The sequence below is a fragment of the Penicillium hispanicum genome (assembly GCF_028827665.1).
Source record: "Penicillium hispanicum strain IBT 35686 chromosome Unknown utg000001l_segment0_segment0, whole genome shotgun sequence".
Taxonomy (NCBI): Eukaryota; Fungi; Ascomycota; class Eurotiomycetes; order Eurotiales; family Aspergillaceae; genus Penicillium; species Penicillium hispanicum.
In genome coordinates, this window is record NW_026623193.1 from 2,612,880 (window position 1) to 2,625,436 (window position 12,557).

The 12,557-nt window shown below is 53.1% G+C and overlaps 4 protein-coding genes across 4 annotated transcripts; 2 read left to right on the plus strand and 2 right to left on the minus strand.

Annotated features, from left to right (window-relative positions):
- Positions 1-152: 152 nt before the first annotated feature.
- Positions 153-1,268, minus strand: N7459_001004 (phosphotransferase family protein; the record flags this gene model as incomplete). Its single annotated transcript, XM_056940189.1, has 2 exons — positions 153-285; positions 358-1,268. 2 exons carry the CDS (start codon positions 1,266-1,268, stop codon positions 153-155), a joined length of 1,044 nt encoding a protein of 347 aa, XP_056804469.1.
- Positions 1,269-2,425: 1,157 nt separating this feature from the next.
- Positions 2,426-3,765, minus strand: N7459_001005 (THUMP domain-containing protein; the record flags this gene model as incomplete). The annotated part of the gene is made up of 6 exons (XM_056940190.1): positions 2,426-2,563; positions 2,626-2,766; positions 2,891-3,105; positions 3,191-3,365; positions 3,403-3,569; positions 3,636-3,765. Coding segments are annotated over 6 exons (966 nt in total), but the record flags the coding sequence as incomplete, so codon positions are not given.
- A 559-nt stretch (positions 3,766-4,324) lies between these two features.
- N7459_001006 (alpha-keto acid decarboxylase family protein) lies at positions 4,325-6,221 on the plus strand (the record flags this gene model as incomplete). Its single annotated transcript, XM_056940191.1, has 4 exons — positions 4,325-4,517; positions 4,580-5,807; positions 5,880-6,087; positions 6,138-6,221. The coding sequence occupies 4 exons, from the start codon at positions 4,325-4,327 to the stop codon at positions 6,219-6,221; spliced, it is 1,713 nt and encodes a 570-aa protein (XP_056804471.1).
- Positions 6,222-7,565: 1,344 nt separating this feature from the next.
- On the plus strand, positions 7,566-12,498 carry bck1 (uncharacterized protein; the record flags this gene model as incomplete). Its single annotated transcript, XM_056940192.1, has 3 exons — positions 7,566-10,410; positions 10,494-12,315; positions 12,378-12,498. The coding sequence occupies 3 exons, from the start codon at positions 7,566-7,568 to the stop codon at positions 12,496-12,498; spliced, it is 4,788 nt and encodes a 1,595-aa protein (XP_056804472.1).
- Between the last annotated feature and the right edge of the window lie 59 nt (positions 12,499-12,557).

Consider the following 12,557-nt stretch of genomic DNA (forward strand, 5'->3'; position numbering starts at 1 on the left):
CCGATATATACACAAGGCTCCGCGCGATCGTTCTCCTACACCAACACAACCCGCCACGCCCAAGGACAGGGATACAAATCTATATCGCGATTCAGGGGTATCGAGTTTCTCAAATATGCAAATGACAAATTTTGCGCACGCATGCACTTCCTTCACGTTGATTCGAGTGTCGCCATGCGGGCGAGGGTGACCATCAATCGTCGCCGCGCATCGAATTCCTTAGTCTCGTCTCGGTTTCGATAATATTGTACTGCGATCTCGGAAACCAGTCGGTAGCAGGTGTACCTGTCGATGAGAAGTGTATCAGCAGGATCGAATGAAAAGAAATGGTAGATGACACCAGCGAGAATCACCTACATGAGCAATCGGATTTTCTCCCCAGTCGTTCTTCTCAATGGCAACCCTGCCCCTTCGAGCACCGCGGGACTCGATTCCTCAAAGACCTGTGCCATCAACACATCGCCCCAGAAAGCACTACTGAAATCTACCACACCCGACAGCTGATTCCACTTTTCATCCAACAAGACGTCGGATGGTCGGCCCAAGCCCACGACCACCAGACGAGGCAGGGTCACTTCCTCCAGAGTGGATGACAGACGACTCATCTCATGCCGAATTTCCGCATAGGGAAGATGAATGAACATGTCCTCGGAGTCACGAAGTACGCCTTCAAAAAGAGCAGAAAACGTTTCTCGCCAAGAGCGCCTTCCGGCACCCAGAGCCACCTGTTGCAAAGAACCAAAGCTTGAAGCCGCGTTCTGGGAAATTGCACTGGCCAGGAAGCCCAGATGACGGTCAATGTCAGTTCGTTCTTGCTCGGTGAGTCGGCTCTGCATCTCTGATAAGCTTGTGCCTTGTACATATTGTCGTATCAAGTGGGCAGAACCCAGAGGGCTGCCGTGAGGGTCATAGTGGTAAAGCTGCGGGATACACGGATTGGCACTGTGTGCAAGGAGAGCAAGGAAGCGAGCTTCAGTATCAAGGAAGTACCGTTCCTGACGAAGAAGAGGGGTGCCGGTAAAGGGTGAGCTTTTAAGAAGTAGCTGAACACCGTTTGAGAGTGTTAGATGCCGCAAAGAATGGACATGACCGAGGATATTTTGGGACTGTTGTACGTGGACAGTCGAAGGAAAGATTGACGAGACCACGACATCAAGCCTTTGGTATTCATAGCATCGGACAGCCTGAGTGGTATTGCGAGAGGATCCCATGCTCGGGCCTCGAGGGGATGGAATGGCAAGCCGTACTTTCACATCAGCAGGGTGCATCTTGATGTGGACGAAAGAAGGTGACCGCCAGAAACAATCGCAATCGATTGAAAGACAGCATCAGGGTGCCCCCCTGACCTAATGGGAATGGAGGCCTGGTTTCAACTCCGAGGAGATTGAGATGGCCATGACCCTGGATGCCAGGTGGACTCTGAATGCTAGGCTGCGAGAAGTCAGCCATGGGCAATGTCTTCAAAACGTTGTATGCCCACGTAACCGCCGAGGAAAGTGGCCACGGGGCTTGGTCCACGCAATGACCATTGTACGAAGTAGGTTCAGCTACGCGAGATGCACGAACTTCATCCAAGCTAAGTAGGGCTAACCGAGGCCGAATGCCGGATGGAGTTGCTAAGTTGACGCCGAAGAGCGCCCAAGAGAGACTGTCCGCGTTGCAATGCGATCGCCAGGCGAATGAGACTCGTGCAAAGGCGCAATGAGTTGGGAAACGGAGGACTACTGTACGTCCCTGGGTGCAGCATTGACGAGCCTCGCGTAAGGATCCCGCTCTCAGCAACGCGGACCATCCGAGCACCCACTGCCCGCCAATCACGGCGGCGCATTGCCGAATTTCCCTCCGTGGATCGCCCCCGTTCGGGGCTTAGAACCTCGATTTGTTCTTCACGAGGCGCAAGTCATCGCCCTAACTGCGTAAGGCCTGGGCCGAGAGAATTTCTCGCTTCTGATTGCTCGGATATACAGCCTCCCCATCATCGCCGATCCGGAGTCCGTACTCATGCCAGCCCGAACGGGCGTCCCACCGCTAATAGCTGGTAGCGCCTTCGCTTCATACGCTGCTTATATCTGGTACTGTGGGGATTGTAGACACCAATCCATTAATCGGTGTTGTGGTTCTTGGGAGTCCAGTTCTTTTGGAGGTCGCAATTCGACCACTCCTTGCTTGTTCAGCACAACGGCTTGGATATATCTCCTTTTATCTCATCATTCTGTACCCGGGTAAACAAACATTCGCTTTGCGTGCGAGACTTGTTACTGCATGACGGCTTTCGCTAAAATTTGAAATAGCAGCCGGGCTGCACTCGCGCCAACCAGGTCACCGCAATTTCAATGATTCGTAATCGTATTTTCTGGGAACCGCACGCTAAGACGCCGTGACAACTTGTGGCCTCACTTAGCTGGGTGTCATATGTCGCGACGGACTAGGATTGGGGCCCTGGGGCCGGAGCCGGGGCTTTTTTCGGGGGCGTTGGGCCCAGCGATGGATTGTAGATCTCGGCAATGTTGTAGCGTTTCAACTTCTCATAATCACCTCCCACCACACTCATTCCAATTACATTCTATAGCGACATCGTTAGTTCCCATTGGGTCTCTAGAATATGTGCTCAAACAGAGTCCTCACCTGGACAACGTCAATCAGAATGATTTTGTCATAATTTCTCAGATCCACGGGATGCTCAGGACCAACGATATCGGCGACTGTCTTGATTATGGCGTCTCGATTGAACTTCTCGTTACCACGCACAGTAGGTCGGATGGCGTACTATATGCCAAGCCACTGGAATCAGCATAGTCCAGGTCAAAATGCCCGTTTTCCCTCGTGGAATGTAGGACTAAACGTTTTGCCCGACATGTGACAGAATGAGCCTATGGAGGTCTGAACTCACCTTCGTCGGTGGACCGCCAGAGTGAAAGTGTGGCTTGAGGATTTCCTTCGCGAAGGCCTCCAGATCCACGCTCAGAGTCTTTCTGACCTCGGTGACTGGGGTCATGCGCTTAATCCATCGGCACCTCTTCGTTTCCGGATGGGCCTGTGCATCAGCGCACAAATCATGCACCAACTCCACCGGGTCTATCGACTTGGCAAGTCGCACATATATTACTGTAAAAGATTAGCATCAAGCGGCTTTTGTTAGATCTATCGAATAGCACCGGCGAACATGCTATTCGAGGTTTGAGAGACGTACCGCAGGGTAATTCGAGCTGAGTAGCTTCAAAGGGGCGTGATTTATCCTTGGCTGGCTTGAGGCCCGCAAGCTCTCTTTGGATTTGGGCCTCGATGTCACCATCGTCAGAACCCTCGTCCTCGTCTTGAGCCTGGCCTTTCTTTCCTTGATCATGGCCTTCGAACTTTTCAATAACCTGGGATCCCCAGTTAATGAATGAATCACGCCCAGACTAACGTTTCACAAGCTTTACGAACCTGCGAGAAGAGGTCGAGCGCTTCAGCGACGCATTTGCTCTCTCTGCCCTTATCACAGGTCACGAAGACACCGCTCTCGCCGCTCTCGATGGCGACTCGCCTAGACGGCTGTTTCCATCCTCCCTTTACTCGGCTCGTCAGTTCTTGATCATGGAGAAGAAAAGGTCGAGGGTGGATGTCACTTCGCTCCCATCATTTTGTGGACTTACCTTTCTCCGCTTGGCGGACTGGTTCCCACTGTTCGGCATGCTTCTTTTCCCCGGCCCGGCCATCCAAAAATTCTGCGAGATGACTTGTTCCGTCGAGTCCAGAGTATTGACGACTGCCCAGACTGAGATTTGCTGGGAGTATTGAGTACCGGGTATCGCGCGCAAGTGGGGGGCGGTTTGTGTGGTTGAATCGGGTTTAGCGGGCGCCCATCACGGTGGTGGATCGGCAGGCAAGAGCACGCAGCGAAGCTTATCACGCCGGCGGTTGTTTACTCATGTTCCTTACTCCGTTCTCATTGTATTGATATGACATGGATGCCAGATGATATCTACAGTGTTTTGATCAGTCCGCTGGCCCTTTTGAGCACCGTGATAGCTTTCCTTTAGTTTAGTTAGTTAACTAGTTAGTTACCAGTCGCAGAGTGGCATGACATCAATCCATGGATGGTCCGATCATGACGTAACTAACTAGTTCACTGTGGCCTCACCTCCACGGTTTGCAGAGCTGATCCGGTGCTGTATCTCCCGAGTGCCTTGTTTTACCGTTGAGTGGCAGGCTCCGATTGCTCCGCAGGACGTTTGTGTAATCGCGTGAGAGCTTCTCTTCTTACCCTCTCCCCTCTTGCTCTCTTCCATCTCCACCTCCTCCTCTCATCCATCGTCTCCCACCACAACACTCACCCGTCATCATGGCGTCTACCGATATTGCTACACAGGAGCTTGCGAACCCCATGGATGTTGCCGAGTATCTGTTTAGGCGCCTGCATGAGGTTGGGATCCGTGCTGTCCACGGAGTTCCGGGCGACTACAATCTCTCTGCGCTGGACTACTTGCCCAAATGTGATCTGGACTGGGTCGGGAACTGCAATGAGCTCAATGCTGGTATGTATTCTATATGTAAACTCACAGACGATTGGGATTCTAAGGATTTACTCTGTGGATAGGTTATGCGGCTGATGGTTATGCGCGCGTAAAGGGGATCAGTGCTTTGATCACCACCTTCGGCGTGGGAGAATTGTCCGCACTCAATGCGATCGCAGGTGCATATTCTGAATTTGTTCCCATTGTCCATATCGTGGGTCAGCCGACCACCAAGTCGCAGAAGGATGGCATGCTGTTGCACCACACTCTCGGTAATGGCGATTTCGAAGTCTTCAACAAAATGAGCGCTGCCATTTCCTGCTACGTCGCCCGACTTAATGACCCGCATGACGCTGCCACTCTTATCGACAGCGCCATTCGTGAATGCTGGATCCGCAGTCGCCCTGTTTACGTGACTCTGCCTACTGATATGATCTCAGCCAAGGTCAACGGCGATCGCCTAAAGAAGCCTCTCGATCTGTCGTTGCCCGAGAATGACCCCGAAAAAGAGGACTACGTGGTGGATGTTGTGCTGAAGTATCTACGTGCGGCTAAAAACCCAGTTATTCTGGTTGACGCGTGCGCCATTCGACACCGTGTGTTGGATGAGGTACGCGACTTGGTGGAGGCATCCGGCTTGCCTACATTCGTGGCGCCGATGGGCAAGGGTGCAGTAAACGAGACACACAAGAACTTCGGTGGTGTCTATGCTGGCAATGGATCCAATCCAGGAGTCAGGGATGTGGTGGAGTCCTCGGATCTCATCCTGAGCATTGGTGCAATCAAGTCTGACTTCAACACGACGGGATTTACGTATCGCATCGGGCAGTTGAACACCATTGATTTCCACAGTACCTATGTGCGAGTGAGGTACTCTGAATACCCCGAAATCAACATGAAAGGTGTCCTCCGAAAGGTGGTCCAGAAGATGGGCAAGCTAAATGCAACCCCTGCCCCTCCGATTACGAACACTCTTCCCGAAAGCGAGCAAGCTTCCACCAGCCAGACTATCACTCACGCCTGGCTATGGCCGACTGTTGGCCAATGGTTGAAGGAGCGGGACGTGGTTCTCACGGAGACTGGAACTGCCAACTTTGGCATCTGGGACACCCGCTTTCCCGCCAACGTGACTGCAATCAGCCAGGTGCTTTGGGGCAGTATCGGCTACGCACTCGGATCCTGCCAGGGAGCTGCTTTGGCAGCAAAGGAACAAGGCAACCGCCGTACCATTCTCTTCATCGGAGATGGTAGCATTCAATTGACGGCGCAGGAGCTCAGCACGATGCTGCGAAACAAGCTGAATCCGATCGTGTAAGTTGCTTACCCCGCGATATGATTGTATGATCTTGAAACGAAGTAATGCTCATGCGAATCACGGTTTAGCTTCGTGATCTGCAATGAAGGATACACCATTGAGCGCTACATCCACGGATGGGAGGCACGCTACAACGATATCCAGCCCTGGGACTTTGCCAACATCCCGAAGGTCTTCGGTGCGCAGGATGGATACGAGGGATACCGGATCAAGACTAGGGATGAACTCACCAAGCTGTTCGCTAACCAGGGCTTCTGCAACTCTGAGAATCTCCAGGTAAGTTTTCTTGACATTCCGTGAGTGAATCTGGCTGATGCGGTGTATAGATGGTTGAGATTTACATGCCTCGCGACGATGCCCCGTCTGGATTGAAGTTGACCGCTGAAGCCGCGGCGGAACGTAACAAATAGGTAATCGACACGACCGGTTCAACATGGTGGCTCTGCTTTAGTACTTGTCATCTTCTCGGCAGCGATAGTTTCAATGGCCTGGGAGTGACCGTCCCCACCCAGCCCGAATCAGAATGCCATACATGTATCCCTGAGCTGTGGTTAATCAGTTAGGCCCTCAAATAGCTTCTCATCTCCACGCAGTTATGACATGAAATGAATGAGGCTATCAAGCACACGGTGAATATCTTCCTAGGGAACATTGGTAGATGCCGGGTTCAGAAAAGAGATGATTAGGCCTCCCCCTTTTCGACCGCCACACGGGCGCTACCCGGCAGGATGTTTCAGCTGTCAGGTAGCTACTGGTTTAAGATGAGACACCGGGCTGAGAAATTCAGGTCCACCGATGGGGACCGGGCAGCTGGATGGTTTCATAGTTGTGCATCACAAGCGGAGTGAGTGATGAACGTGTGAAGTCTGGATCCTGCAGGGGTCAAACAATGGCCGAGCATAGGCTGCTCCCAGGAGGATCATCCGACGTCTATATGTAGAACCAGGGTACCCAAACCAGGCCCAATGATTGCAGATCAGCCTCACTCCCATACTGAGCTGGAACTGTAGCTGGCTCCTGTACGGAGGAGAAACCAGTACTCTGTTGAACGTGCATCGTTACTATGCAAATCCAACTCCACTCCTCCCACGTGACTCCCTCCCCCCCAGGCATCAAAGCTCGTCGCGATAGACCCAAGCTCTCTTATCTCCCCGGGCAATATCTTTCACCCCTGCTGGCTCTTCTGGTAAGTGCGCTTGTGCCTCCAAGGTGATGATATCCGATGCAAGGAGCGTGTGGCTGGACTCTCCTCCCGTCGCTTAGACTTGCTCGGATTTTACTACGATCGGAGGGGGATCGCCCTCCAGTGTTTTCCCTCCACACCGGCTGACAATCTTTTGCTTCCCTGCAGTCAGGAGTCCCAGCCTCGCTCCTTAGCTGTTGACCAGCTAAGCGCTTCCCTGTTTCTAGTCTCTGCTCGCCATACAAGCCCTGTTCGAGCCCTACCAACGAGCGTGAAGATAGCTTCGGGGTCGTCCACATCGAACTACATACGTTGGACTAATGCGCCCACCTCCGAAACTTGCTATATTTTCTCATTGCCAGTAGCCAAGATCTACTGAATGCGCGATCCGGCGTTGACAAAACATCGCTTATCCGCTGTACGTGTCTCACGGAGCTGCCTCGACACAACTGTGATGCGGATAATACTGGAGGGAAACATTCAAGACCTCGCTTCTCTGTCAGTGGTCTAGTGACAGTCGTGTGGGCTGTATACTATAATATTTAGGCCGTGAGAATCTCCATCCATTGCGATGGATGGTCAACGGCAACAGTACCTCCCGGGGCCTCCAACTCTGCCGCCGCCGCCTCCCCGACACCCTCCAACGCAGCTGCAGCCCGTCGTACCGCCACCGCCACCTGGTCCGCCTCCAGGAACAACGGGGTATGGGGCTCCTATGCAGTGGCAGCAAGGCTGGGGCCGATCGCCAATGAACGCTGGATATCCACCACCACCGCCGCCGCCGCTGCTTCAGAATCAGCATCTGCCGTACCGTCCACCCGGGCCATTGTCGATCGTTCCCCCACCAGACACTCAACCACTCACCTCTGCCACGTATATTCCTGGGAATGAGACGATTGGTGGGTTTCCAGCATTGTTCGAGTCGCAAGGGCGAGTGCCCTACGACCCTTACGCGCAGCAGCGGCAGGCTCCAACCCAAGCGTTCGAGCACCTTCCTGCCGACACTGTTTACAACCCGCAGACCCCAGGGGGGCGAAACGCTCTGCCGTTCGCTCTTCATGGCACGGTTCACGAGTTGACGAATGAGAACCCGCCACAACAAACCCCCAGCCAAACAATGGATTTGACGAAATCGCCGAGTCATCGTCACAATATCAGCGGTGCGTCTCTGGGTGGATTGTCACCAAGTGAGGCTGCGGTACAATGGCCGCTTGATCGGGTTCTTCTCTGGCTTGCAAGGAACGGGTTCTCTAGGGACTGGCAAGAGACTTTCAAGTCTTTAGAGCTTCAAGGTGCCGACTTTCTCGAGCTGGGACTTGCCTCCGGGGGGCGAGGAAATCTTGGGAAGATGCACAAAGTTGTCTACCCTCAGCTGGCCAAGGAGTGTGCTAGAAGTGGAACCGGATGGGATTCAACCCGTGAACGAGAAGAGGGTCTGCGCATGCGCAAGCTGATCCGCCAGATCCATGATGGCACGCCTGATTCCTCCATCTCAACCCCAATGCGGACGGACCCGCCAGTGTTGATTCCCACATCTGTTGACAGCGGATCTGGTTACTACTCCAGTCACTTTCCCGAACCCCGTTCCGCAGGTCCAATCCCCGGAGTAAACGATATCACACCGGATCAGCTGGCAAATATGTCAAACTCTGCCAGTCAAAACCAGAAGCAAAGTTCGCAGATGCGTTCAGTAACCTTGCCCATCCCCACTGGCCGTGACTCGCCATATGATTCGCCCTCGCGAGAGTCTCCTACCTGGCTGAGATCAGATTATACACGGAACGCCCTGGCAACTCTCAGTGATCACCGACGTCAGAGCCCTTCTGTCTCCAGTGACACTAGTACCTTCCCCAATGCGTCTCTTCGGCCCCAGGATAGCCCCAAGAGCGGGAGTCCGGCCGCACAGTACGTGTCGCCGTCTTATGCGGGCTTGACATCCTCGTCCACTGGTGACTTGTCGTTGCGGGTTGATCATTCTCGTGGCAACAGTACTGATTCGATTCCTGGAGTTGGTCGAGGGTCCTACTCTACGGTGGGTCGATATTATGATACTCGCAGACCAGCCCAGGACGGTGCTCGCCCATCGCCTCAGGAAACGTCTGCTCGGCCATGGAGTGGAGAGACTTCTTCTTATTCGAAGGACTATGGCAAGGGGTTCTTGAACTTTTTGAAAAAGAAGACGAGGGCGATTGATTCAAACCATCCATCGCCGGAAGAGCAGCATCTGGACTCACCTCCGAGTCCAGAGCCTCGTGCGAATGGTAGCTCCTACCTGCCGTATTCAAAGCCCGGTTTCAATTCTAGCGATACGTCTCTCGGTGAACGTCCATCTTCCGCAACCACGTTGAAACCGAAGAGATGGGTGTTTGCAACTATGGATGGCGTGAATTATCGCCTGATTGATGTGTCTGAGATGGACTCAGTCGAATCGTTGCGGGCAGGGATTTGCAAGGACCTAGGAATTCCCGATTGGTCTAGTACACAGATCTTCCTGACTGAGCCTGGTCAGACTGATCACGACGAACCCATGACCGATACGACTTTAGCGCTCTCCCGACGGAATAAATCGGATGCATATGGCTCCTTAAAGCTGTTCGTTCAAGGGCCCCCGCCTCAAACGACAAGACCCCATCTTCCCAGGTTTGATGGCCTGGGTGTCTCAATCCCCTCCGAAAAGCCATCTCTGTCCCCAACCGCTACGCACACCCCTATCCCTCGCAAACCGTTGGACGAGGATGCTCTCCATCGCATCTCACCACAGGCCCCAGTCAAGCCGGGTTCTCCTTTACTAGGCTCTCGACAGACAACACTGAAAGCGTCGTCGAATACAACGACTCTTCCAGACGGGTCTTCAGACTCTAGTCAGATCTTGGATTCTGATAAGGCGGACCTCCTTGCTCGCCATGAAGCTCATCTGCGCGAGGTTGAACGGAAACAAAAGGAGCATCGCATCTCCCGCTTCCCTCCGCCCACACAACAAACTCTAGGCAGGAAAGACATATACGGGGAGACTGGTTACAGACGTGACGGGATCATCGATTTTGATATTCCTCGCGTCTCTCCCTACGAAGAAAAGAAGTCAGAAACTCTAGTCCCGCTACGAAAACCACCGACTGCACCGAACGAGTCAAACACCCTCACTAAAGTCAATTCTCTTAGAAAACCCCCCGGTGAGCGAGATCGTCCGCGACCTCACCTCCAGTCTCAGTCGCAGAATCAACCAGGCGTCCCGACCCATGGCCTTGGTGCTGTCCTGGCCAGCGTTGGTCGCATGACCAGTGCTATCGGTACACCATCTCCTTCCGTACCTGTGCCTTCGACGCCATCTTCGACCAACCGAGACAGCGTTGGCTCGGATTCCGATCGGCCTCCAACTATGGACTCTGCGGCGACAGCTTCGAGTAGAACGACATTAGGTAAGGCTCCAGACAAATCGCTCCATGGTTTCTGTGAGAATACTTCTATGATAAGATGGGTTGCTGATCAATATTACGAATAGATTCTTCGAAGACTGGTCCGCCATATCCTACAGAGCAAGGCAATGAGAACCCACCGGCCTTTTCCCCCACTCCGTCTACTACAAATACCACCTCTGCCAAAAGTGCCTCTACGGGCTCGCAGAGGCCAGGTTTGCAATCGCGAAAGTCGTTTGGCCCAGAATTTGAATTCGAAGAAAATGAGGTCTCTTTCCAGAGAACGCCTCAGCCACGAGAAGATTCTGACGATGACGATGATTCTTCTGATGATGGCCTCTTTGCAAAACCATTGGCCAACAAGAAGCCCCAGCCTAAGCCTGAAACCAAGGCAGAGAGGCCCTCGCTGATTGTGGATACGGAGAACAAACCACAAAAACGCCGCACCGTGAACTTCATTTCCCCTGTGAACACCACCACTGAGGGCTTTGGCGTGCCCTCGGCTCATGGTTCTGGCGGGGAAGCCTCTGACAACCTGGAAAGGTCCGCTGGAACCTTTACACCGGTCTCTCCGGAGAATGACAGACCACCTCGGAGGAACTCGTTTGCCAATGGAGATGTCTGGGCGAGCAGACCTCCTGTTGAGGGCGTTATCGACAATCTGGATAGCTTCTTCCCAGATGTTGATCTCGATGCTCCCTATCTAGAAGAACCGCCATCCCCAAATTCCAAGGCTAATACTGAACACAACGCAACCCCTAAGAGCAGACATGATGCCCCCCCTACCCTACCCCACCCTAACTTTGATCCGATTGCTCTTTATGGAACGGATGTGTCCACCACGCGACCACCACAAGGCGCTGGAGTTGTTGCACGACGCAATGTTGACCGAAGTGGTGGTCTTTCCCGCAAGAAGTCCATCCGAGAAGTGGCAAGGGGCGCAGCCCACAGGACTAAGAGTATAGGCTCTACCGGTCCTCAGCGTTCGGGAGATGTGCTACGTCGTAAGAGCACAAAGATGTTCGGCGGCAAGATTATGCAGATTAGCCCCAAACCTGGAACCCGGATTAGTCAACTGGATCCTATCCCGCAAAATGTCCCTCAGTCAGCATCCAGCGGATCCGTCCCTCAACGGCAGCCAACTTTCCGCATTATCCGCGGTCAACTTATCGGCAAGGGGACCTATGGTCGGGTGTATCTGGGCATGAACGCGGACAATGGTGAAGTGTTGGCAGTGAAGCAAGTTGAGATCAATCCACGTATCGCAGGAACAGACAGGGACCGCGTCAAAGAGATGGTAGCAGCTTTGGACCAGGAGATCGATACGATGCAGCATCTCGAACACCCCAATATCGTCCAGTATCTCGGATGCGAGCGTGGTGAACTGTCGATTTCGATCTATCTCGAGTATATCTCTGGTGGCTCCATCGGCAGTTGTTTGCGCAAACATGGCAAGTTTGAGGAAAGTGTTGTCAAATCCCTGACTCGCCAAACTCTCGGCGGTCTGGCATACCTGCATGATATGGGTATCCTACACCGAGATTTGAAGGCCGACAACATTCTACTGGACCTTGATGGGACATGTAAAATCTCCGACTTCGGTATCTCCAAGAAAACGGATGATATCTACGGCAACGACTCGAGCAACTCCATGCAAGGCTCAGTCTTTTGGATGGCCCCGGAAGTCATCCAATCCCAAGGCCAAGGCTATAGTGCCAAGGTTGACATATGGTCGCTTGGGTGTGTGGTGTTGGAGATGTTCGCCGGCCGCCGTCCATGGAGCAAGGAGGAAGCCATCGGTGCCATCTTCAAGTTGGGAAGTCTTGGCCAGGCTCCGCCTATCCCAGAGGACGTCTCTATGAATATCAGTCCTGCCGCTCTTGCTTTCATGTGGGACTGTTTTACGGTGTAAGTTTCAATTTTCTTATACTTGAATACTCAGAGGGAATAAAGACCTAACCGTTTTCTAGGGATTCCTCCGAACGGCCAACTGCCGGCACTCTGCTCACCCGTCACCCCTTCTGCGAGTCAGATCCGACATACAACTTCCTGGACACGGAGCTCTACGCCAAAATTCGTCATGTGCTTTGAGGCCTTTTTGCATGGCTCTGGGAACTCCATGGAGCCAATCTTTTTTGCTTGCAAATTCT